This window comes from Pseudopipra pipra, chromosome 2 (assembly GCF_036250125.1).
Source record: "Pseudopipra pipra isolate bDixPip1 chromosome 2, bDixPip1.hap1, whole genome shotgun sequence".
Classification (NCBI taxonomy): Eukaryota; Metazoa; Chordata; class Aves; order Passeriformes; family Pipridae; genus Pseudopipra; species Pseudopipra pipra.
In genome coordinates, this window is record NC_087550.1 from 45,317,258 (window position 1) to 45,342,028 (window position 24,771).

Below are 24,771 nucleotides of genomic sequence, written 5' to 3' on the forward strand. Positions count from 1 at the left end.
TACCCAAAGATCACAGAAGGCTGCTTCATGAAAACCCATTTTCTTCACATATCTAAAAATTAATAGATGCTGGCTCAGGTATTTTTCACCTCACAGAACTGAAGTAAAGGCACCTTCCAAACCACAAGAGCTGCAAGTCAGCGCATCCATCAGTTTGTTCAAACTTCTGTTGTTCATGTCACCAGGCTCCAGTTTCTTCTGCAGGGCCTGGAGCTACTGTTGCATAAAGCAGGTGACCCCAGCTTTACGGATCAGATCCTCCATTTGTTTTGGTAAGATGGAGCCCAGGACTTGGTTTTAACAAATGCTGCTCACTGTTCATTCACTGCTCAGAACAGAAACCCAAGGAAGGCACAACTTCCATGTTCTTGTTGCTGCAGCAGATTTCTCTGCCAGGAAAAACATTTTTACACTTTTTTTGTGTGTGTGTGTGTTTTAATGGTAACTATTTCTACATTATCTATTCCTAAGATTATTTCCTGTGGGAAAGATTTAATATTTTTAATTCCAATAATAATTTTAGCAACAGTTGCCATTTTCTGCCAATGTTTCTGCATTTTGGGATAGGACCAAATTATATGTTCTAAATTCCACTTCTTGTTACAGTTTCTCTAGGAAAGCTTTTACGGCAGTTATTTCATACCTCAAAAATTACAGGGAAAAGAATTTTCTTATGCTCATGAGACCAGTTTTCCATCCAGTTCCAGGCTATCGCCTGTTTCCTGCATAGTTAACCTCATTCTTCCATTTCCATTTAAAAGTCAAATGCTTCTCTCTCTCATTTAGCTTTCATGTTGTTCACACTAGGCACTTCGTTATACCTTCCACTGCCAGTTCTTTTGCATCCAATTAGGAATAATTTGCTAACCAAGAATTGTGGCTGCTGCTCGGCAAATCTGGCCACACTGAAGAGTACAGATATTAAAGGCCTTCAGAGGCCCCTTTTTGTTCCTGTGCCCCTGGCACCCCTGCTTTATAAAGTTTTCATTCTGGAAGCAGCAGTTTCTTAAAAGTTTTGAGGCAATTATTCACACTTTCGTACACACACAGTAAGTAGCGTTACTGTGCATACATGTCTTTGCTGAAACCCAGGAATGAAATTCTGGTCTTCCCAAGATCAGCAGCGGGTTTAACCTTAGTAAAGTCAAGATTATGTCTCAAATGTCACCCGTGACCTTAATCAAGAACATTACTTCAAAATTAATAAAATCCTTGCTTGCAGTCAAGAAGAAATACATCTGGGCTTTTCTGTTTGTTTTGGGGGGTGTTTTTGAGGAAGAGGGTTTTTTAAGACAAACACTGAATTTATATAACCTCTGAAAAGAAGATACCTGATGTTTTTGCAGGAGATTCAGCAGAACCAAGAATGCTGGGCACCAATCTCAATATATGGCATATTGTTTACTTGTCCAAATTTCCTAATATTTATTCCCAAGTTTCTGTTTGCATCTGAAATGTCTGCAAAGGATGTGAGCCTTCTAGAGACAGTGCCTAATAAAAGATTTGTTTTTCAAATCAGTTCTTCTGTAGGTGAAATGGAAGTTGGCTTTTGTTCCCTGCAGCACAGATTCTAAATGACTAATACATGCATTGTGGAAGCACCCATTTCCTTCTGGGCTAGTTTCTCCTGTTTTGCTTAGTTGCAGAGATTCTGTATTTGCAGGTGAATTATTTACAGTTTAGAAATAAATCAGAGGCAACAGCCAGAGGGGGCAAGCAAGGGTTGCAGCTGCCCTGGAAGCACCACCACTACACAGAAAGTGACTGTGTTGAATTTTATGCCACCTGTTGACCTGGTCACACCACAGCAAGTTTTTCTGGAATCCTGCTCCTTATTCTTAAGGGCCATGAGGACAGAAGAAATTGTCTGAAGGTACTCAGAGATTCCATATCAAATGCTACACGAGAGATGAGATTTGGATCTCATGTTTGTAGCTCAAACCCATCACTAACATTCCAAAAACAAACCCATTAAAACTTCTGCCTTAAAAGAGGCAGCAGAAGTTATCTGTTTCAAGAACACATAACACATTTTAGATTTTGATCCAGATTTTTAATAAATTGTGCCAGTAGAAGCTTTCAAAGGCAATGATATATCAATAAATAACAGTTAAATTGAGTTCCTGAGAAAGAACCTACCACATGAAAGAATGTCAGATAGATGTAAATAACAAAAAATGGCATTACTATATAAAAAAGCAGTAATACTGAATCTTACATGAACTGTCACAACACAAGCACTGCATACCTCAGAACATTCCTTTCATACAAATGTAAACAAATACACAATCATTTTTGTTTAGTTCAGGCTGATGAATTCATATGTTGTTGCTTAGATATCTAAACAATGGATAGGATAGGATATGCTAAAACATTAAGGAATAATATGTGGAATAATATACGGAAAAAATAATGAAGCTCCAGATTTAAAAATAAAATAAAGTAAAAACACATTAAAGGAGTGTTTTCCTCAAATGTTATTAGGTCAATCGCTTTAAACAGGACTGTTACACTAATCTGAATTAAGGATTTTTGTGTGTGTTTACTTATTTAGTTATATATAATATATATGCAAATATGTATGGCTTAATTATCTTTAGTATTCTGATATCACTTTGAATAATTCTCACTTATACATACAAGAAAAATGCGTATTTTAACATAGTTAAAAACTGATATTTCAAAGTATGCCTATAATTGGACAGAAATGAAGGCCTATTGTGCTCCATCACAGCAACATTTTAACCTCTAGACAACAGGACAGAATGACCTATCAACAATGCCAACATTTTCAGATGTCAGTGGCTAAAATACTAGGGTCCTTAATGGACACGCAGCCAGTTACATGTAGGGATGTGATGTCTGGAAAAGCCACATACTTCCAGGTTCCGCAGATGTCCGTGGAGCTGCACACGCCCAACGTGGCACTTGGGATCTGGACGCACTGTGGGAGCACAGCATCAGACATCCTGGTTTGCATCTGTGAGCGCTGGTGCTCTGCACCGCTGCTGGAACTGAACCACCTGCCTGGACCAGCCCCATCCAGGCAGCTGCCACAAACCAGCTTTGTTGTCATGGTCTTGCTGCTGAACCTTGGTGGGGAAACGTGTGCCGATGACGTGAGCTTGCTAAAACGATCTATCGCATCAGACCACAAAATCTCTATTCAGGTACAACCTTTGCAATCCGTTTTACAAAATTAATATTGGATACAATCACAAGAGGAAACCACCCACACAATACATAATCAACACACGGTTTAAAATGGTCTAATTTTAGACCCTTAGAAAAATGGATCCACAGGACCTGCCTGTGAATGGCAAGAAAAGGCCATTTCAAATAGAAAAACACTGCTCATGCAACATTCTTCACACACTAGACAATGAAATCACACCCAAATTGTCACTTGCTCACACTTTCTATTACACTCCAATAAGCAGAAGGAAATAAAGCAGCTTTAAGGTTATGTCACAATTTTGAAATGTGGAAAATACATATAATAAACAAAATCACCATGTGAATACAATGGCATCAGTAAATTTAGAAAATTAGAGAGCAGTTTTCTTTTTTCATTTTTCTTTTTTTTTCTTTCTTTCTTACATTATTGCACAGAGACCTTTCATCACATGTTCTTCAGCTTTATGCATCTTCCTAAATGTGAAATAAGTGCTATGGATAAAATAAAAATGTAGAAAAGAAGAACAGCAGCATGATTTGTCAAAGTTAATCCCTATAATTTAGTAGGAAAAAAACCCTGCTATAAACAAAATATAAGTGCTCTTTATTCATTTAAAAAATAACGCTGACAGTTGCAGAAGTCTGTAAATGTTAATCTGAGTAGGGGGATGCTGACCTCAAATAAAAATAGGCCTAGAAATTATAGACTGCTGGCCTTGCAGATTTTGGTGAAGACCAGGATTTCAAGTGTAATTATCAACAAAGTTATTTACAGTAGAACTGACCTGAACTTTCAAGATTGCCATTTTTAGGACCTGGCCCTGCAAGCATCTGACTCCCCAAGATGTCTCCAGCCTCAGCTGAAGGTACACCTGAATAACTGCTGCAGGATCAGATCCTAAAGGATCAGCTAAAGGCCCTATTGGATTTGAGATTAGTCTCATCTGCAGTAATCTATACAATAATTTACACATATACAGGCTGACAAGCTCCAGTCTGATCCACCACACCTTTGTCTTCTACGTCAGATTTCTCAGACTGGCCAACTTCCATTCCAGAAGGTTTGGGATACCTGAACGGATACCCGTTGTCATCAAAGAATCTTCGGAAAGTAAACTCGTAAAAAGCATGTTCTGTGTGTTTGCTATTGGAAGAGGCCAGTGGATCCCACGTCCTGGTGCTGTCACCGCTAGCATCATTCCAAGGACTTTCTTCTTCAACCGGATCAAAATTTGAAGTGTCCATTGGATGGCTGATTTTTGGAACATAGGGAGCTGGCTGCCTACGGATATCGGTAGAGAAGTCCATAGAGTGAAAGAAAGAATGGGCTTTAATATCATCTGCTCCATTTCTTCCAAGCCTGTCTTCAGCAGCACAGCAGAGCTTTGTGATGAGATCAGTTGCCTCAGGGCTTAGCTTGATCTGTGAGGGAATGTGCAGTGTGCTTTCCCAATTTATCACCTACAGGTAAGAAAGGTATTAAGCAACTTGTAATCCTGTAAACAGAACCCTTGCAATGGCCAACACTAACTGTGCAGAAGTATACACATAATGAGTCCACTCATAGCCTGCACATTTCAGAGGTCCAAGAACCCAGTTATTAGATTGCATTGCTTGTTAATAATTATTTTAATGGATCAAAAAACACTGTTGGCCAGCAGACAAAAGAAGTAATTGCATTTTTTAGAAAGGCAGATTCCTTCTTGAATGCTCCCATAGTCAGATTTGAGAACATACTCAGTTTACACATGATTTTGTGGAATTAGTTCAAGGAATTACTCCACTTTTTCTCCAAAATGTAAACTAGGAAAACGGGTCACAAGACAGATCCTTTCTAATAAAGAACTACCCACTGCTCGACTTTGAAACACACTGCCAACTCCAATTATCACTGGCATATCAGCTTACTGATAGGCACTCTAAGGAATTTAAATGGATGAACTCGTGCTTAAGAAATCAGAACTCTGCTGAGAAGACTCATAAAACCAATACCTATCTATGCAGTTGGAAGAGTAAGTTCTGGTCTGATATTCAGTGTCTTTGTTGACTGGGAAAGGATATGTGCTTGCGTGGAACTATTTAAAGTCAGGCTTTTTAAATTACTCCTTTCTCTAGTGAAACAAAGGGGAATAGGTCTGTGCATGGAGAAGGGAAGGGAAAAGGTTAAAATTTTGCTACCAGAGATTAGGACTTTGCTTCAACTTACCTTCAGTTGGGTTTCTGTGGGTGTAGGAGCCAGAAAAGGAGGCTGTCCCACTAACATCTCAAAGAGGATCACACCAACACTCCACCAGTCACAGAGCTGAGTGTATCCTGAAAGGCAAGCCAAAGGTTGACCTCCACAAGCCAAGGAGAATGTGTATAAAGCTACTTGCAATTAAGTATTAAAACATACAGCACAGAAGTCTGCCTTTTCTCAGACTTCATATTTGTGACTTCTGCTTGCTGACCCAAATTTTCTGCTGCCACTAAAGATCTAATCCTGTTGTCTGTGAACCTTTCTGAATAAATTTCATTCTGAACACAAACTGAGTCGTGAAACCATATAATTAGAAAGAATGAAGGAGGGGTTTTTTGTGCCCTGTCCCACACCTACACAGCACAAACTGGATCTCACAAGAATAACAAAAAATGTTTAGCGACCCCCGTAGGGTTCGGTGGAGGTGATACCACAAGTTTGAAAAGCTGCTGAAAGACACGGTCTGGCTCTAGAGACAGAAGAGACCCACAGATGACTTTCTGAGAAAGTTCCAAGCAGATGAACAACTTCAATCACTTAACTGCTGTAACAAGACAAATAAGGTATATGTTTGAGATCTCCAAAAGGGAATGGAGGATTTAAACACTGATTTCAATGGAGACTTGTGTCATCAGATGATGTAGGGTCCAGTGTGAAATCTCTCAATTAGAGAAAGATCAGGCTTAGGATTTAGCTTGCAGACAACTTTGAACACCTAAATCTCCTTACTACAGTGACCATGTCAGTTCTGCACAGATAGTCACAAAGTACTGTCTAAATTCCTTGACCAAAGCTTTTAAATGCAGGGTCTCCAGTGTAAATTGTGGAAAACTTTTTGCTGGGTTCCCCAGTTCTGGCTGGGAATCTGGAGGACATGTTTCCACAGTGATCCAGAACCATCAGCTGGCTGGCTATTCACTGGGCCATGTAAACTTGACAGCGGTCAGTTGTACTCCATGAATACAGATAATCTGCTATACACTTGAAAAATACCACTGCTAACGTTATCCAACACATCTATTAGCAGTCTCGCTTAAAGGCCTCAGAGTGGGGATATACAAACACACACGAAGTATGACCACCACCACTGTCAGTAAGGTGATGCTAAACACTGGGAGCATGGAGAGTTCTCCTTAATCTCAGCTAAGTGTTTGTGGCCTTCAGAATGACAACCTTCCAAAGCAGCAAGCTTATTTAAGGAAAAAAAAAAAAGTATTTCAAAGCATCAGCGTTCACTTAAACAGGAAAAAAATAAAGGTTTATCTACCTTTACGAAGCAGGACTTCAGGAGCAATGTAATTTGGGGTTCCAACTAATGAGTGGGCTAGACATCTCTGATGCTGCTTCTTAGCTCTTTGTTCCAATGTCTTCAGCCTATCTCCACATCTACAATTGGACACATCATCCCAAAGATCACTGGGCTCCATGCTGTCTTGTCTGATATGGCTCCCTTTCAAATGCAAGAGAAAGTTTACATTCATGATCATAAAACATGCACACGAAGAGAAAAATAGTTACCTACATCTAGTGCCATCGTCTACTTTCACTAAAGAACAGCATTGAAATGTTAAACCCAAGGCATTTCCTTCTGCCTTCCTCTTCACAATGGGTTTTCCATACAAAATGTCCAACAAAATGTCTTTGTCTCTGCACAAGGAAGTATGCTTCCATATGGTGGATACAGAACAATGGAGTATATTTAGGTTAGCTATATGAATTTTTTGTGACCTTTTTGCCAACAGACACCAATACTCCTCAACAGCACACACAGGACATGTGTGGACTACTTCAAATCTGTAATTAAATCATTTCACCACCAAAAGAATAAACTGAAAAACTACTGCTGCTGCTACAGTGAACAGCCACTTTACTGACAGGGTTTTGAACAATACTGGAAACAAAAGGACTGGAAACAAACTAATTGCATAAATCAGAGAGAGACAGACATGTAATACCGCCATTGACTGTTTGTCCATGTTCACACCACCTCAGTTTCCTTAGCTGGTGTTTCTGCCAAAAGGTAGGTGCTTGTTTCAAAATAAACAATGTAATATCATTCCCAATAAAGTCTAAAAACATTACCTTTCTGATAGTATTTTGAATTGTGAGTCCACCTGAATCCAGTGCACAGTCCAAAGTCAGTCAGTTTGATATGCCCATCAAGGTCTATCAGAATGTTGTCTGGCTTTATGTCTCGATGAATAAATCCCATTTTGTGCACACTCTCTATAGCCAAAGTGAGCTCTGCAATATAAAATCTAGCCAAACGCTCTGGGAAGACCTCCATCCGAATCAGTAGACTCATCATATCCCCACCAGGGATGTAGTCCATCACAAAGTACAAGTTGTCTTTATCTTGGAAGGAATAATAGAGTTTAACCACCCACTCATTGTCTGCCTCAGCAAGTATGTCCCTCTCTGCTTTGACATGAGCCACCTGGTTCCGGTTTAGCACATCTTTCTTTCGCAGAGTCTTCATGGCATACAGGGCATGGGTGTCAACTTTGCAGGCCAGGCATACTTCTCCAAATGCACCAATACCCAGAGTCTTGATTTTCACAAACATAGATTTGTCCATTTTGGCCCTTTTAAGTCTGTTGTAGTTGGACTCCTTCTGGTAGAGAATTTTCCTCATTTGTTCCTGTTCTGCTTCACAAAGGCCAGCCTTTACAAAGAAAAGGAAACCACAAGAGCAAGTACTGTTATATCCATAGCAAGAGAACAATAAATGAGCATTCCCAAAACACATTTCTCAGAAAAATTAACCAAGAACCAGAAAAGATGCATTCATGAGAGACATACTCTCTTGTGAGTATTTCTGAGAAACCGGCAAATTCACTGTACCTTTTGACTTGTTACCTGAATTTGCCGTATCTGAGATTGGTCTGCCTGTCTCATTTGGCTGAACAAAAACACATGGGGCAATGTTGTCAGAGAGGGGAATATAACATAACAAACCTGACCATGCAATTTGGTTTACACCTTTCAAATGTGCACTTTCTCACTGGACTCCATGGTATGTATGCACACTGCAGTACAGCTTAATTTAAACTGAAACTTAAACCTAGATGCAGCAGTTCACTTTGTTCATGAATGGTTCTCCAGGGCAACTCTCATTAACAGTTCCTACCTTGGGTGCTGTTTGCCTGTTGGTTTTTGTGTTGAAATTAATAAGCTGGTTTTGACCTACACATTCCCAATTACCTTGGAGCCTACTTTATAAACTGTTTTTCTTCCCCTGCCATATACAGCCTCCACTCTCAAGGTTTGTAGATCTCTTGAGCATTTGTTCTCTAAACTTCTCTTTCCCTCCAGAATATGTGCATCTAATCCTCAGGTCTGGCATCTGCTTAGCCACTGCAGCCCAGACCCTAGTCCTATTTTCCCCCCTAAATGTATTATTTTCCCTCTGTATCTAAGTTGTAAAAGTGCTTACTTGTCCACCTCCTGTCCCCAGGGAGCCTTTCCCCAGCCTTCAAGACAGAGCCTGTACACTGAAACTTTGGTTGTCCCACACTGTCCCTCTCCTGAGAGCCACTGGTGGCCTCCACCAGCAGAAGCCCCTGGGCTGATCCCCAGGATCCTCTGACAACTCATCCACTGCCACATGCCCCTTTCTTCCCGCATACCCCAGTTCCAAAATCCTGAAGTAACTGGCATCAACTGAATCACTTCTGAGAAAAAGATTCATGCCTGGTGAGAAGGGGCACTGGGGAGGGGAGACGAAGGTGAAGCTGACTGATTAGCGGGCTAGACACCCAAGCATACGCCCACAGGGCTGCTGCTTAGGTTGATTTAATTTCACATCTGTAGTCTAGGTATCTAAACATGAATGTGGGTAGCCAGACTGTGCAATGAGATCCCCACAGTATAAAAATTAAGTCTGTCTGAATAAAGGATAGAGGAGGTCTGCAAAAACTTGCAGAACAGGTAGGATGAATTTTCAAACTGAAGGGAACAGCCAAATTAAAACCAGGAATACTGTTTTTAAAATGAAAGGTAAGACCATCATCCATAATAAAGGAAGTGTTTATTTTTTAAGGTAAAATAATTAGTGTTTTGTGTTCTTGGTTAATTCTAGAATAATGCAATATTCAGACAACCAAAATCTCCTGTGTGTATATTTTTAGTCAGTGAAGAGGTTGCTAGGGGAAGGAGTTGTTTTTGTTTATAGCTGAATTATCTCTGAATGAGGGAAAAGCTGAAGAGTCATAAGAACTAACGCAATTAGCTGCTGTTTTGCTTCTCTAGAGATCATTCCCTATCTCAGTCTCAGGAAAATACTCACTAAATCCATGCAACACAACACAATCTGTACTTGCAGTGAGGACAAACTATTAACTGTCACTAAACTGCTGACCTTTCAAGAGATTTTAGAAACATCTTCTTTTAATTTTAACCTCAACAAACAAACCATTGAGTTTTCTGGAGCAATGTGAGCATCAAATGAATTGACTCTGGAAACTGACTGTGCTAGGGAAGATTGGATAGTTAATTATTATCTTATGCATTAATAATAGATTTCCTTAGAGCTTATCCTTAAATGCAAAAGTAGACTAGTCATATTCTAGTCATGCCTGGGAAAAAAAAAACTCTTCCTCTGCCATATTTAAAAATTAAAACCAAAACTGCCAGAGCAGCCATCAAAACTTGGCAGCTTTGTTTTAAGCAGCATTATCAGAGAATAAGCTTAGATTTGAGAGCTACAATTAGGCATGAAAGAAGCTCTATCACACAAAGTGCACCTCCCTGAAACGTGCCTCTACAACAAGTTCCAGCAACGGTCCTAAAATCAGTTCAAGCTGGTCAAGATAAGATTACTTGTATGATATTATTACTTACATGTGTTCAACAGACAACTTCCAGTCAAGTATTACACACTCATCTGTAAATATGGCACAGTTAATATATTGCCAAGTTGAACAATGGCTTTGGTGAATGAGCCCATGGAAGAGGGAGGAAAGAGTTTTGCAAGAGCTGCCAAAGTATTGTCAGAGTTATCTCAGCCTCAAGCCTGCCTTCTGAGTTCTTACCTATGCAATCCTAATACTTTCCTGCTATGGGAGTTTTTCTTTATTTTCCTTTTCTCGTATGAAGATATATCATTTCACATCTCAGGTTTTTCAAACAGCCTTCCATACCTGCATCCACACTTCTAAGTGAGTACAGTCTGGTATAGGGAGGTGTCTGATACCTACTACTTCCACTGGAGACTGCCTCTTAACTTTTTTGATGGATTAAAAATAGTTATAATCAATTTGACCCACTAGTTTTTATTATAACAAAACAAGGAGAATTACTTTTGCCATTTCTTGCTCCAATTGCAATCTTCTGTTAATTTTCTGCTGGTAGGTCTTTATGACATTTTCTACATGTTGCTCCATGTAGAACTTGAAGGCAAAAGGTGAGTAGCTCTTTATTCGGGATTCTCGCTTTTCCTCATCTTTGCCATTTTTTCGCACAGGCACCGGAGACGTCTGAATCTGCTTTTTATCCTTGCTTGGTTTTTCAGCTTTAGTGTTCTTGCTACTCTTATCATTTCGCTCACTGTTCTCTTCAGCCTTATTGCACGTTGAACTGGGGACTACCCGGAGTGTCTGCTCCACACCCATGCATAAGCAGTTGATATCAAACTGCTCAGAGGTCCCAGGAAGTAACAAATGCTTGGGATACGGTGGTGGTGGACACCGCAGTTCCTGGTTACCATAATCCACATCTAGTTGATAGGCATTAGCTGCCCCAACAGGTGGCACGTGCTGCTCAATGATCTCCAAGCCATCCACAGCCGGTGCCTGCGCAGGTAACCAGCCAGGATGGGAAGGTCCCACTGCAGTCTGAGGCTCAGGTCTCAACACTCGCATGCTCTTCACTGGCTGGAGAATATGAGCAGATGTGACTGCTGTGATTGTATTAGGAGACGTAATTGAAGGATCAGGTTTTCCTGGAGGAACCTGTCTTATAGACACTGTCACTTGTGGCTGTTGCTGGTGGTTGTTAAAGGAGTTTGTTCTGCTTGGCACTGTGGCATCAGGTCTGAAGGATACGTGTTGCCGTGGAGATGTTTCTATTCCTGGATTTTGTAAAGAATCTCGGCGTGACGGCGTTGCTGCCTGCCACTGCTGAACTTGAGGATTATTCATGTCATATAGGTCCATGTTTAGGCTATTTCTAGATGGAGTTAATAGATTTTGTGGTGGACTGTCTGAAAAATCATTAGCAAAGGCTGGACCTCTGGGTATCACATGCATTTGATGAGAAGAAGGACTTGTCTGTTTGTGATGAGAATGTGATATATACAGGCTTGCCGGTGCCTGCTGAAATGCATGACCAGTATTATTCTGAACAACTGCCCCTTTATTTGGGAGATTGGCATATCCTCCCTCCTGCTGCATCTTGTTTTGGAAGGATGGACTCCGCTGAACACCATACCCCATAGGCTCCCCCTGCACCATCATGTGCTGCCTACTGTAATGTTGGCTGTTGGAGCCATGGGATGCCTGCAGCTGCAAGGCCTGACTGCTGTGATTAGCCACTGGATAATTAATCACAGAAGACTCAATATTTGTAGGGTATGCTTTCTGCTGATGGCTAGTTGGTGTGCTGTGAGTGCCTACTCCAGAGGGTCGTTGTACAGGAGCATTCATAGCTGAAGATTGTGAAGCAGAGATTAAATAGTCCATGTATGGCCTTGGAACTTCAGTAAGCATATTTGCACCTTCTGCTCCAAAGCCTGTCCCTTCATAGGCTGCATTACTGATCTGATGGTAGGATGGAAAAGATTCATTGGATCCTTCAAAGCTTGGCCTGCGGGTTACATTATTTGGCACAATACCCTTTCCTTTATAAAAAGAACACAGAAGAATGTTAGGAAACAATTCAGGTGAATAAAACTCTTTGTATTTTATTACTCATCCATCTATACATACAGACATACACATGCATACTACATAGGGACTATGTGTTATAAAAACAACTTTCAAAATCTAAATTAAGTACTCTGAACATTTAAAGTTATAGGTGCCAAGTACTCCTACTGATAACGAGCTACTGGCCCACAACACTGCTCATGCCAGGAATCATCAGGGAGTCCTATCAAATCATGAAAATAGAAGCACAAATTCCCTAACTATGAACTCATCAGATTACACTACAGCCTGGTTTTTAAAGCTGGACTAGTATTATCACTTATTACTCACAGATAGAAGGAAGCTACAGAGCAGGGGGTTAAGTACAGCACCAACAGGAGGACAAAAGCTCCCAGAAGGACTGTCAATACAACTTAAAGTCAACATTGCTATAAGCTACTAGGTCATCACATAGTCTACATCTTCTGTATGGTGAGCCCACTGCTCACAGGAGGGATCTGTTTACATCTCTCTGTCCCATCTTTCTCCTCAAAAATCCTTCTTTCCCTCTCCTTCACGTAAACAAAGGCATCATACAGTTTGTCCTGTATCATTTCCAATGTGTTGGACACAGAATATCCCCTCATATTACTCATGTTCCATCTGTTTGGAAGGAAAATCTTTCAGGGTGTCAACATATTAATTTTAGCTCGAAGAATGTGCAGAGACAAGATAACAGCATGCCTACAATGGAAGTGTTAATGGCACTTTTCATCAGTTCTTTGATCTGAGGACAAATTGCAGGTATACAAAGCACTGGCTGTGCTAAAAAGACAAGGGGAGACACTGTACTGTTGTGATTTTTTTGTTTCCCTTCTGATACTTTAGCTTTCAAAAATCACAGGATTTGGCCCATTTATGCCCAAACAATTTCCTTTTAAAATCTTGACTTCGCAAGGCCCATAAGAATAGTCATGCTGAACTAACAGGCTTTAGCATTGGATTGCAAGCTTTTTTGCATTACAGTGTGTCCCAGCTGGGCCAGATGTAGCACCCCTGAGCACAGCTGCTGACTCTTCACCTTGACACACATGCCCTGCTGCATACAGGCACACAAGAACGTGCACATTATTAAGACAGGTTTATGCCCCCTCTCTGCACACTGGAGAGGCTGCCTCCATACTAAATGACACCTTCATAAACAGTGCAATGTTTTGAAATGGAATCAGGTTGGACAAATTATCAGAGTTCTTTAAAGTGAAATCTATAATTGGCAGCTCTTTCTCCTGTGATAACAAAAGGCCAAGCTTACCGAGGCTGTATTTAAAACAACAGCCCCTGACAGCTCATCTGTTGGGACACAGTGAGAGGTACTGATGAGGCTGTGACATCCTAAGAAGTGTGTACTCTGGCCTGGAAGTGGGAGGCAGCCATAAGACCCATTTGTCATCTCTGTCAGTAGGATTCATGCTGAGCCTCAGAGGCAAACTGATTTTGCTTTCCCCTATCAGAGGCCATGAGGGAAAGTAGCAGCAATAATTGTCCTTCTTTGGGACACATAATTCAGCTGTGCAAAGAATCTTGATGTCAAGAGAGATATGATGTCCACTTCCTAGATTTGTATACCAGTAAGTCTGTTCTGGTCTGATAGAGGAGTATTTGGATTTGTAAAGACACCAAACGTGGTAGCTGCAGATGATTTTTTTTTCCACATACTTCTATCCAACATGGATAGGAATGGTCTATTTCCATACACCAGTAAATGGAATTCAAAACTAGAAGATTTAAATTCTCAAACTGCAAATGAAAAATTGCTCAGTAGCATCACATGCTTCCTAAGAACCAGAGGAGACATATGCTATCCTAGCACAAACAACACCATATCAAAAACATCAGTATGATTTTGTGGCACTTTAGGCAGGCAAACATCAATTGCATGATATTTAAGTTTTGTATTCTGTGTATCCTAAAAGGAAAGGTGTATCTTCATCTGGAAAGCTTAAATATTCAAAACAGCTGCACGCATTGCAACGATAAGAAAGCAAAACTAGATGCAAATGAAAGACAACTGAGCAATTAAAATGTTAGCCTAGAAAGGTTTTTCAACCCTTTCATGGGAAATGTATGCTCTTTAGGACTGGGTGTGTTCTTTCAGTTTAAGGAAAAAAGCCTTTATAATATAAAGCAAAATACAGTTTAGTAATTCCATCAAAGTTATTTGGAATTTTGTTTAAGGCCCAGCTGAGGTCAGATTTGAGCATGTATTAGGACAGAGCTCTCCAAATAACAAATTGGCCAGTACTACTTTGTCATGTAGGCATTCTGCAGGCTAACACTCTCAGAAATGTTTTCTTAGAGGTTTCCAGAATTTCCCCAAATAATAAAACAGGAAGTCTAAGACTGATAGAAAGGGCAGCTGATCTGCTCCTTATACAGCCAGAACTATCACCCTTTTCCACCACATCTGAAGCTTCATTTCTGAGAGTGACCACCTGAAAAACGAGATTCTTCCCTGCATGTGGCTACCCTCAGGGTCCCCCAAGGAAAGAAGTGGCTTTAATGAAGATCCCACTCCTGTCTGGGATTTCTCTTTGTAAACCGAATGGGATTTCTCTTCCTCAGCTTTTCTCATCTTTGGACATGCCTCTCAATCAGCTACACCAAACTGAACACTTTTCCCAACAAAGATCTTCAATTTGACCAAGAGGCAGAGGATGGGTGTCTGTCTGCTTGGCCAATTTTTGAAACTGAAAGAAGTCACGAAGTCTATCCAAACCAGACCAAAGACATTCTGCAGGGCAGTTAAGTGCTAATATCTGAATGAAATTAAGTCTTGCAAGGCCTTTTGTCAGCTATGGTCTGATGTTGGCTGATGAGGCATATGCAGGGCCCAAACGCTCCAATTTGCTAATTTACATAAAACAGCATAAGCCACCAGGGATGAGCGGAAAAGCTTCTGCCATCTTGTCCCTCACTGTTTTTGCAGTGTACTTAAAAGGATGTTAACATGAACGGAATTCCTGGGAAGTGAGCTATTTCACAACTCCATAGCAATAACCTACAAGCACAAGCTTTTACCTCGCAGTAAACTTGAGACGACTGAGCTGACTAGCACCAAAGGATAAACAGATTTCGGTTTAAGAAGGACTATAAATGTGTACGTAGGCAACTCTTTCGAAGCAGGTGAGCTGTATTCATGTTACAGACCAGCTCACCTTGCAGGGCTATATTCAGTTTACTGTCTCCTACAAGACTATGTGCAACACTGTCAATCCACTACTTCTCCCCAGCGACAACCTTACTTTAAAAATTAGCTTATTGCAGGAAAGAAGAACACAAATTTAAAAAAAAAAAGTTCACGCTTACCTGGTGAGGTTTGCTTAATTACACGTACTATCTGTTCATTTCTAGGATCCAAGTAGCTCATCTTACTGATATACTCCAGAGCTGCTTCAATACTTCTGCTGCCCGTCTGCTTCAGTGCTCGGACAGCCATCTCCTGTATAAAGCAAACAATTGAATCACACTGAGACAAAACCCAAGCATTGTACCGCAGGCTAGTAAGAAGTGTTTTTACATTTATAGAAACATTTTAAACATCACATCACAGCTGTCTGAAACTAAATGGACTCGTATTTTGAAAACATCTGCATGCCTTACACAACTCAAAAAGTAAAAGAAGAAAATAACAAAACACACAACCTTCCCAGAGTCTGGCAATTAAAGAAGCATCAAATTGAAATGTGTGCTTTAAGATTCCTTAAAATAATTTTTGAATCAGGTCTGGTAAAGGCAGCATAGTTTGACACTGGATGAAATGAAATATTTAGCTTTTGGTATTTGAGAGCATGTCTCTTAGTCACACCTGAACACAGTAAAAGCTTTATCCTTTCACAGATGCCACAAGAAGCTAATTAATTAGGTGGGGGCTGATTTCTGCTCACTAGAGTCAATGGGGAAGAAAAACTGCTGTTTTCAGTACAGCTGGGACATCATTCACTATTTGTTTGGAAAATGACTAGGCATACCAAACTGAACGTCCCATTGTTAGTCTTTTCAGCTGTACTTTATTGGGCACATGTCCATCACTGAGCAGTTAATGTGAGTGCCAGACACACAACATGAAAACTAAAACTGGGGCCAATATGAATGGTCTAGTTAAACTACTCTAACACAACTACTCTAGTAACCCCTGTTCTGCAGCCAGCAAGTCACAGCCCCCTGCAGTTTGTTTGTACTTTTACTTATAGCACAGGTATAAAGAACACCTTTCAACAATGACTAGCACTGCATGACTGCAAAACAAAATTCACAAATCCTCATGAGGCTGCATGGTCTTTTCTAAAATGACGGAGAAACTGAAATCCAGAGCTTTAATGCTGAATTGAATTGAATTCAGTGAATTGAACTCACTGAACTTCAACCATCAGAAACTGAGATACCTGGTCAAAAGCAGTTGCTGAGAACCTTTCTATAATCACCTTCAAAAGGCAATTCATAAATAGATATAACAGGAGATAAACTGACCTTTAATGATAGGTGATTAGAGGACTAACTTGAACTAGACTCCCAGCACTTAGATGGCTGAAAACTGTATGAAACGAATTCCGCCCCAAGGAGTTGCCTGCAAACATCAGTATCCTACTATCTTGCCACTTTACTGCTATTTTTAGGGGAATTCTGTCATTGCAACCTGCCCACTGAGCACTGAATCAGATGGAGTTTGTGCTTCCTTGGCCTGGCTGATGGATTGCAGATGTGAAGGCTGGGCTGGTACAGGCACACGGCCCTCCCACGGGTCAGCTCTGTGCACTGGCTGGCAGTCAGGCAGTCCCAGCTGGAGCAAAGAGCAGCTCCACTTGACTGAACTGCGAGTACATGTAACATACTTGCTAATTGTTTACTTAGCAAGGGAAGATCATCTCAGATGACACTAATTCACACTTAGCACAGAGCCACACGCTGGCAACTTGGCATTTTGCTTCACTTAGCTCGTTCCCCTCCTACTCCCCCCAAAATGGCAGCATTTTCTCCATTACTCAGAGGTTCTGCTTGGGGAACAGCTATAGCAAGCTGAATATTTTTCATACAATTTATGATTCATAATTCATAGAAAGGCAGTAGTTGGTTTCACATTTCCTATAGCTGAAATACTTCACTGGCATCAGCACATTACTAAGGACAATTTTAAATCAACAGAAAACTATTATGTATAAAGGAAAGAATCTCCCACAATGTTTTTTCCTCTCTTTCTTTCTTTTTCTTCTTGTGGATACATTTCTAAAGTTTTAGCAAATTTGCATCCTTGTGCTCAGCATTCTCATCACCCAGGGACTCCGGGCTTTACAGCCCTGTTCCACAGGGCTGCTAACACACTCTGATCCTGCGATTCTGTGATTTACAGCAGTTGGATCTAGCTTTAGTTCACAAGTCTTACAGTTTCCTAAACCAAATGTGCTCCATACACACATTTGTGCCGGCTTGGATATTGGGTTTTTTTGGTGTTGTCTGCAATGGAGTACCAAGAAAATAAATGCTTGGTAAGCAATTATATTAATGATTAATAAACCAGCCCATATAATCCATTTCTCCCTCTCTTAGTTGTGTTGGCTGTATACAATTCAAAGGAGCTAAAATAGGATAATTTTTTATCACCAGCAAGGTGATGTCACCTCTGAAAGCAATGCTCTTCCTACCCATACTGTGGCAGGACTTTCTCCTCTATTGCCGTTGCCTAGGTGTGAAAAGCACAGTAAAAATTACAATGGTATTCTTGAAGCCATTGCATGTTTTACCTTCAGCACATATAGTAGGGGATTCATATTTAAGCTTCAGCAGGAATAATGTGAGGAGACAAGCACAATAGATTTCTCTCTGCACTGCTGGATAACGTAAGAGGCCAGCAAGAGCTTGGGACCAGCAGGTGTGTCCCTGGCAATCCTGCCCTCGCACTGCAGCCCCATGCTCCAGATCACTGCTTCTCATCTTTCATGAGGTCAGCTCCCATCCTCCCAAGGGTTTCCTCATTACATACCCTGTTTGCTTAGAACTTACATTACTGCTGGAAAAATGAAGTAAGCTTTTTTGTGGCTGAAAAGAACACCTGTGATTCTCCTGTACACCATCCTGTAGCTTTGGCCCTTTCCTCTGTAGCTCTCATGAGACACAAAATAGCCCCAGTTTCTGATACTGGTTCACAAAAACTTCACATCATCTCCAAGCAAATGGAGAGTGACCAACAAAAAACACCCCAAACATTCCACATACAAAAGGAAAAGGTTTTTCCTCAGAGGCAGATCACATATAATTCTCCACCCAGGGGACAAATCCCTCTGGGGGCACATGATACTCCAGAAGAGTGGAGAGCAACAAGAAGCTCGAGCTGACCTTTGTCCTCCTCAGCATTGTCTATCCCATCGCCACTGTCCATGCCTACAGCTCTCTTCTCTCTGGTAGCCACCTGAAAAGGGCTCCCTTACTTCCAGCACCTTTCCATTAGGGACGGAGGACACGCTAATGTGTGGCTGGGGCTCACAGAGGATGCTGCCCGAGGTGGCTGCTGGCTCTCAGGGCATGATGGCCCTCTCCTTCCAATATTCAATGCAGCAATGACCTCTGTTGAGTAAGGCAGCAGGGCTGGGATGAGACAGTGAAAGGCTGGCCTCCAGGAGCCTGCTGAAGGGGAAGCTGGCTCCCCACTGGCAGCAGAGGCCAGAGCCTGAGCTGCATCTGCCAGAAATCAATATAAGGACTGTTTTGAAAAAGGGCAGAAGATGGATTAAGCAGTGTCAGTAATTACACTGGTTTGAGAGCAGAGGCTTAAGTGAGATGGAGGGTGTTTGTGAGAAGCAGCAGAATGGTCATGAAGGAGAGAAATCAATGACAAAATATTGCAAACTGATATGGTAGACAGTAGAAGGGCTGAGGAAATAAGAGGGCAGACACCGAGGGAGGATAAGAGTGCACAGCTACACTGACACAGATAGAGCTGTCTTGATTTTATGCCACTCTAAGGTAAGTATATCTTAGAAAGAGAAGGGGGAAAAAAACAGACCAGAAATGAGACAGGGAAAAAAAAATCCACTTGGAGCTGTAGCCAAAACGCTCAAGTAGGCACAGGATCAAATCCAGCTCCTACTGAGGTCAACAAAGATTTCCATTAACTGCAGGGTACACTGCATCAGGCCCTTTGCTTCAGATCGTTTCCTTTTCACCAGGCCAAATGCTGTCAGCTACAGCAGGGGTTGAGAAACCCGGCTGCTAACTGTGTTCTGCTGCCCCACAGCCAGCTGTCAGGCTCCAAGGAGAAACACAAGCCACTGGCAGTGCGCTCATAAACCACAAAAGAACAGAGCGGTCCCGGCCCAAACTCATTCTTTGTGTTCTGTGTATTCCCTTTGGAGGATTCAAACATCTCTCTGTGCACGGCTTCTATGCATCTTTTGCTTCCAGACATCACTAATTATTGGTGAAAAAATAAACCAGAAAAAGTAAAGCTGAAAAGCTACAAGGGAAAAATGTGAATTTACAATTAATTTTATTAACTCTGTAATTAATGTTACAGCTGCAATATTAAAACAAGGTTTCAGTGGTCAGCTATGGTTCTGCAGAGATATAATGGAAAACCTAAACCACAAAGGAGATTGAGGAAACTCTGCAGGATCCCAAATGTGTGGATTCATGGAGAAAAATGAGGAGGGTGGAGTTTCCCAACTCATTCCTACAGTGGTCTACCTAAACCAGACAGCTGCATGGTCCACATGCTCTCTGTTACTTCCCCAGTCTCACGATGGTAGATGGCAGCTTTCCAACAGATTGCAAGATCTTGCTAAAAGGAAGGCCACCTTTGAGCTCAGATGCTCAAGAGGGAAAATCCTTGTTTGATGGTAAACAGATATCTGGATGTGTGCATATAAAGACTTCATCTCACTGTGTGCTCTGTAGGCAATGCAAAAGGCTTTCCCCATTTTACCCTCCCGCCTGGCTGCACTCCACCAGCATTGGCAGAGGTTTGCGTTCTTGCTGTACTACAGGGTTGTCCAGCAACATTTTTCATTCAGAAAGGTCCTTGTTGCCAAGATGTATTTATCATCCAAGCGAAGATTGCACAAGAGGTTACAATAAGTAAGACTTTTTCCCAAGAACATTGTGTCTGAAGGAGACAATAGGTCCTCTAAGATTTGGCAAGGGTAATTAATTGCTAACAACAACAAAAATTAATTACTTGCTTTCCATTCACAAAGAAGGATGGGAGACAGATGCAGGAAACAGATACAGGTTCCCTACAGAAGGGAAAAAACTAAAGCTCATGCCAAAAGAGATGATCCAGCATTGATTACGAGCCTTTCTGCAATAGCCCAACATTGTAGGATTTTTCATTCATGATTTTAAACATTCAAACCCCAAGAAGTTCAGGAAACGATGTACAATATACTCCAACAGAGCTGCTGCAGCCCCACAGAACAGATAAACTGTTGGGGCACTTCATCCGATTTTGTACTCTACTTTTATTTTGCCTGTTTTCAGGCTGCTAACACCAGGGGCTAAATTTTGCACACACAGTCCCATGCCTACTATAACCTTGATTACAATATTCTAGCCACATAATTAAGAAACTATCCCGAGTATCATTAGTGCTTTTCAGTTTTAGTGTACCAAAAAAAGCAGGAGGAAATTAGTGCTGGCAGGAACCTACTGAGTGACCATTTGTTTGCTGCAGTATCACTTGAAACATTCATAAACCATTCAAATGGAGAACAGAACAGAAACTAATGGAGATCTACCCCATGGCTAGTTAGAGGTTTTCTGCCCCCCAGTGCTCCTGTTACAAACTCCTCCAAAGCTATACTGCTTTGGCAGTGACAAACTTCCGTCTTACTTTCATCCTAAATTATGCAGGGTCAGTTTATTCCCTCCGCCTTTAGTTTTGATTGTCTTTTAACTTCATCCTAAGGAATGATTACAGCTTGGCCTCCTGGGTGAACAAACCACATTCTTTTAGTTTTCGCTTGTAAAACAGGATCTTCATTCTCTTTACAGCTGTAGTAGCCCATCTCTTTATCAAGAAAGATCAGATTGGGACATGATTTTGATAAGAGCTGCACACACCATTTTTGATGACGTGCAAAGAGTGGTAGAAAAGTTATCCTTGTGGTAAAGTCACTCCTTTTTCTTGGTTGATTTCAGCAGAGGAAGTTTAAGTTTGGAGCTTTAATCCTGGCTTTTGGTTCTTGCTTACAGCATCTCTAACTTTTTGTGCTTCAATTCCGGTAGCACTCCAGCTCTGAAGGTCATCCTCTGTTTTGGTCAGGTGCTCTAGCCCCACTTTCCACTGACTGTGTCTTCCCCCCTCACACTGTCAGAGCAGTTCTTTTCTTTTTTTTTCTTTTTTTTTTTTGTTAAATACCAGACTTACTAAGGGTTAAAGTATGCAAAAGAGACACACTGTAGTACATAAAATCGGGGCAGAAGAAAAAGAGTATAGATAGGTGACAAAATGTAAGACTCACAAGTTAAATCACATCAACATATGAAAGAAAATACGACTGTAAATTAGGAATGGGGAATTACATGTAAGGAACAACTTTAAGCAGAAGGTTCTTACATAACGTTTTCAAGGGATATTTAAAGAACTAACAAAGGGAGCATGACCAAAGGATCGAGAGGGGATTTTGGAAATGATACAGTGCTCTGGTAAATTTCCTATCACAAGAAGAAAAAATAAAAATAAATCTAATGTGACAGTCACTGCTATGCCACTGCTCATTCTGCTTGCCTTCCAACTCTTGTAGTCTTTATTTAGCTGGTCACCTACAGAAGGTAGGCATATTTACTATTCTCTGTTTGTATGGCATCCAGTACAATGGGGTCCCGCTATTCTGTTTATGGCAGCATGATAACCTATTATTAAAGTGAGGTAATTAAGTCCAGCCCAAAATATGCAACTTGGAGTAGTAGGCAAAAAGATGTTGGAGGGGTGAAATGTCAATTCTGCTGGGTCCCAGCATAGAAAACCTTGTATTGCTACCGCCACAGAACAACTCTGAAATAAGATTACCTTAATCTTCTAAGCCATAGGACATGGCACATTTCACAGTCACAGAATCATTAGGTTGGAAAAGACCTCCAAGACCACTGAGTCCAACCTTTGACAGAATATCACCTTGTCAACTAGACCACAGCACTAAATGCCACATCCAGTTGTTTCTTGAACACCCCCAGGGATGGTGATTTCACCACCTCCCTGGGCAGTCCATTCCAGTACTTGACAACCCTTTCTGCGAATAAGTTGCTCCTGATGTCCAACTATATTCCTTCCATAGCTATAGGAACTATAGCTATGGAATAAGCTAATAAAACAAAAGTTATAATATAGTAAGATAAAGTAATAATAAAGAAAGATAATCTACTTGCTTTTTTTTCTCCCAGAGAGCATCTTCTGAGGATCAAGACTAGAGCTGTTCAAACTTTTTCCAGTATCTTTTCAGATTTAAAACTGTTCTTGATGATTAAAAAGCAAACAAATGAACCAGACAAGTGACACCCATATTTGAAATTTATCAGTTCGGTTTTTATATTTTACTAGCCTTACAGTGAATACAAAGTTCTTTCACAAGTATCATAATAAAGACTTTTTGACTTTTTTTCCCAGCTGCTTTCCCTTAAGTTGATGACTAATCAAAACTATTTAAGTTCTTCCAAGAGAAGAAAAAAAAATACTCTATAGATTTAGCAGCAGGGTAAAGAACAACCACCATAACACTTTCACCAGCTTGGAAAGGGTAAGAGAGAAAAAAAGAGTTGAGAACAGTAACTCGAAATACAACAGAGCTCCTTGTCAGGTGCCTCAAAAGGCACCAGTTACATCAAAATACTTTTTAGCACTATGCAACTCGTATTAAGTACCAGTATAGAACTTTTTGGGGGGGTTGTCCTTGTTTGTTTGTCCTTTTAACTGAACCTCTGTGGTATATGCCCCCACCATAGACACACTGTGTTTGGCCGTGGGTCACAGAGGATCCCTGCCATTTTACACCACAGTCCTTGTGCTCCATGAGCTGTTCAAATATGGCTCTTTGCCTGAAAAGGAGAGATACAAACTTCAGGCTGTGAGCCAATCCACTGTCCCAAAGTTAAGACATTTGGAAATAAACCAAGCATGGCTGCTCAACATATTTCCAAACGAATGCCTGTAAAATGAAGGGAGTATTTATAACAAGGCATCTCCAGACAAAGAGAGTGTATGTAAACACTTCAAGAAGCTCTGATGAACTATTCAAGAGATGCAATCTGTTTAAAGGAAAAACACACACGCACTGCAATGTTAATTTTCAAATCCAATCAGAACATTTAATCAGACAACTCCTGTTGATGTCCCAGTAAGTGTGTGTATGTACTGACACATATAGGGATTATATAGCATTCACACATCTGTGTATATGATTTTGTTTAAAGTAATCTAATTTCAAGTAAGCCTGTGAGCCCTCTGAAAGCAATATATAAAAAAAAGACAGAACAGCTTCTTTCATGAAGAAATAAGGCTCTCAGTTGTATCACCAGTCAATGAAGAAGAGTAATTTCATTATATATAAATATATATAGATTTATTGTAGCATTTCTGGAAGCATGTCAGGCACTCTGGAAAGGATCCAGGAGAAGGCCGCAGGAAGCTGGAAGAGGTCCTGCCCCAGGCAACAAACCTGCACTCTGCATGAAGCTCAATCAAGTGCCATGAAAGAACACGTAAGGAAAGAGACACCACAGTATTAACACCACCACCACAAAGAGAGTGAAAATAACCGAGAGCCACCATGAATACCACTTTTTTTTTTCTTTTCTTCCAAAGAGGCTGGGAAGGAAGAACAGAGCTGAGCTGCTCTGCCCCAACCAGAACACAGGTATGAGAGGAAAAGGGAGCAGGGTGTGGAGAGCTTCATCATGGAGACAACTTAATAGACAGACATGAGGAACAGTGACACAGAGCCTGTTCTCCCTGGTCACACTGGCCTTGGAAAAAGCACATCTGTAGCTGAAAAGCTGAAGGCAGAAGACTAGTTTCCCTAGATATTTAGTGGAGAGAGTGATACACCCAAGATATGCGGTGACTTGCAGCCTACCTCAGAGGCTTTCTTACCTAGCAGGCCTTTTCTGAAGGCACCCACTCTCTCCCCCAACTTTTCAATGAGCACACACTCCTCATTTAGCAATCAAACTTGGCCAATAGTAATAGGCAATAGTAATAGCTCCCCGAGTAAGAAAATTGCCATAATGGAAAATACACATGTTCAGATCCCACATTAGAACTGAGGTGTAAGGAGTAAGCACATAGAATTCCATTTTGAACACACGTAGTACTGCAGGACTATCTATATTCCAAAACTTAGAGGCCAGGTTTACATTAACGGCAAAATAAAGTAGGGCAGAAAGTGTGTATTTGTACCTCTGCAGTGCTCAAAGTACCTCCTAACTCCACAAAATCCTTTCTACTGAGATGGCATCCCAAAGCCTTTT

At 40.9% G+C, this 24,771-nt stretch overlaps 1 protein-coding gene across 2 annotated transcripts in view; it reads right to left on the reverse strand.

Annotated features, from left to right (window-relative positions):
* Positions 1-2,031: 2,031 nt before the first annotated feature.
* The window catches only part of LATS2 (large tumor suppressor kinase 2), a 50,588-nt gene continuing 27,848 nt past the window's right edge, over positions 2,032-24,771 (reverse strand). For both annotated transcript variants that reach the window (XM_064645329.1, XM_064645330.1), the window contains 6 exons: positions 15,628-15,760; positions 10,717-12,254; positions 7,499-8,081; positions 6,684-6,866; positions 5,384-5,490; positions 2,032-4,638 (listed from right to left, as the gene is read on the reverse strand). In XM_064645329.1, the coding sequence (XP_064501399.1) occupies positions 4,144-4,638; positions 5,384-5,490; positions 6,684-6,866; positions 7,499-8,081; positions 10,717-12,254; positions 15,628-15,760 (3,039 nt within the window). In that variant the 3' untranslated portion in view covers positions 2,032-4,143. The remainder of the gene's footprint in view (positions 4,639-5,383; positions 5,491-6,683; positions 6,867-7,498; positions 8,082-10,716; positions 12,255-15,627; positions 15,761-24,771) is intronic.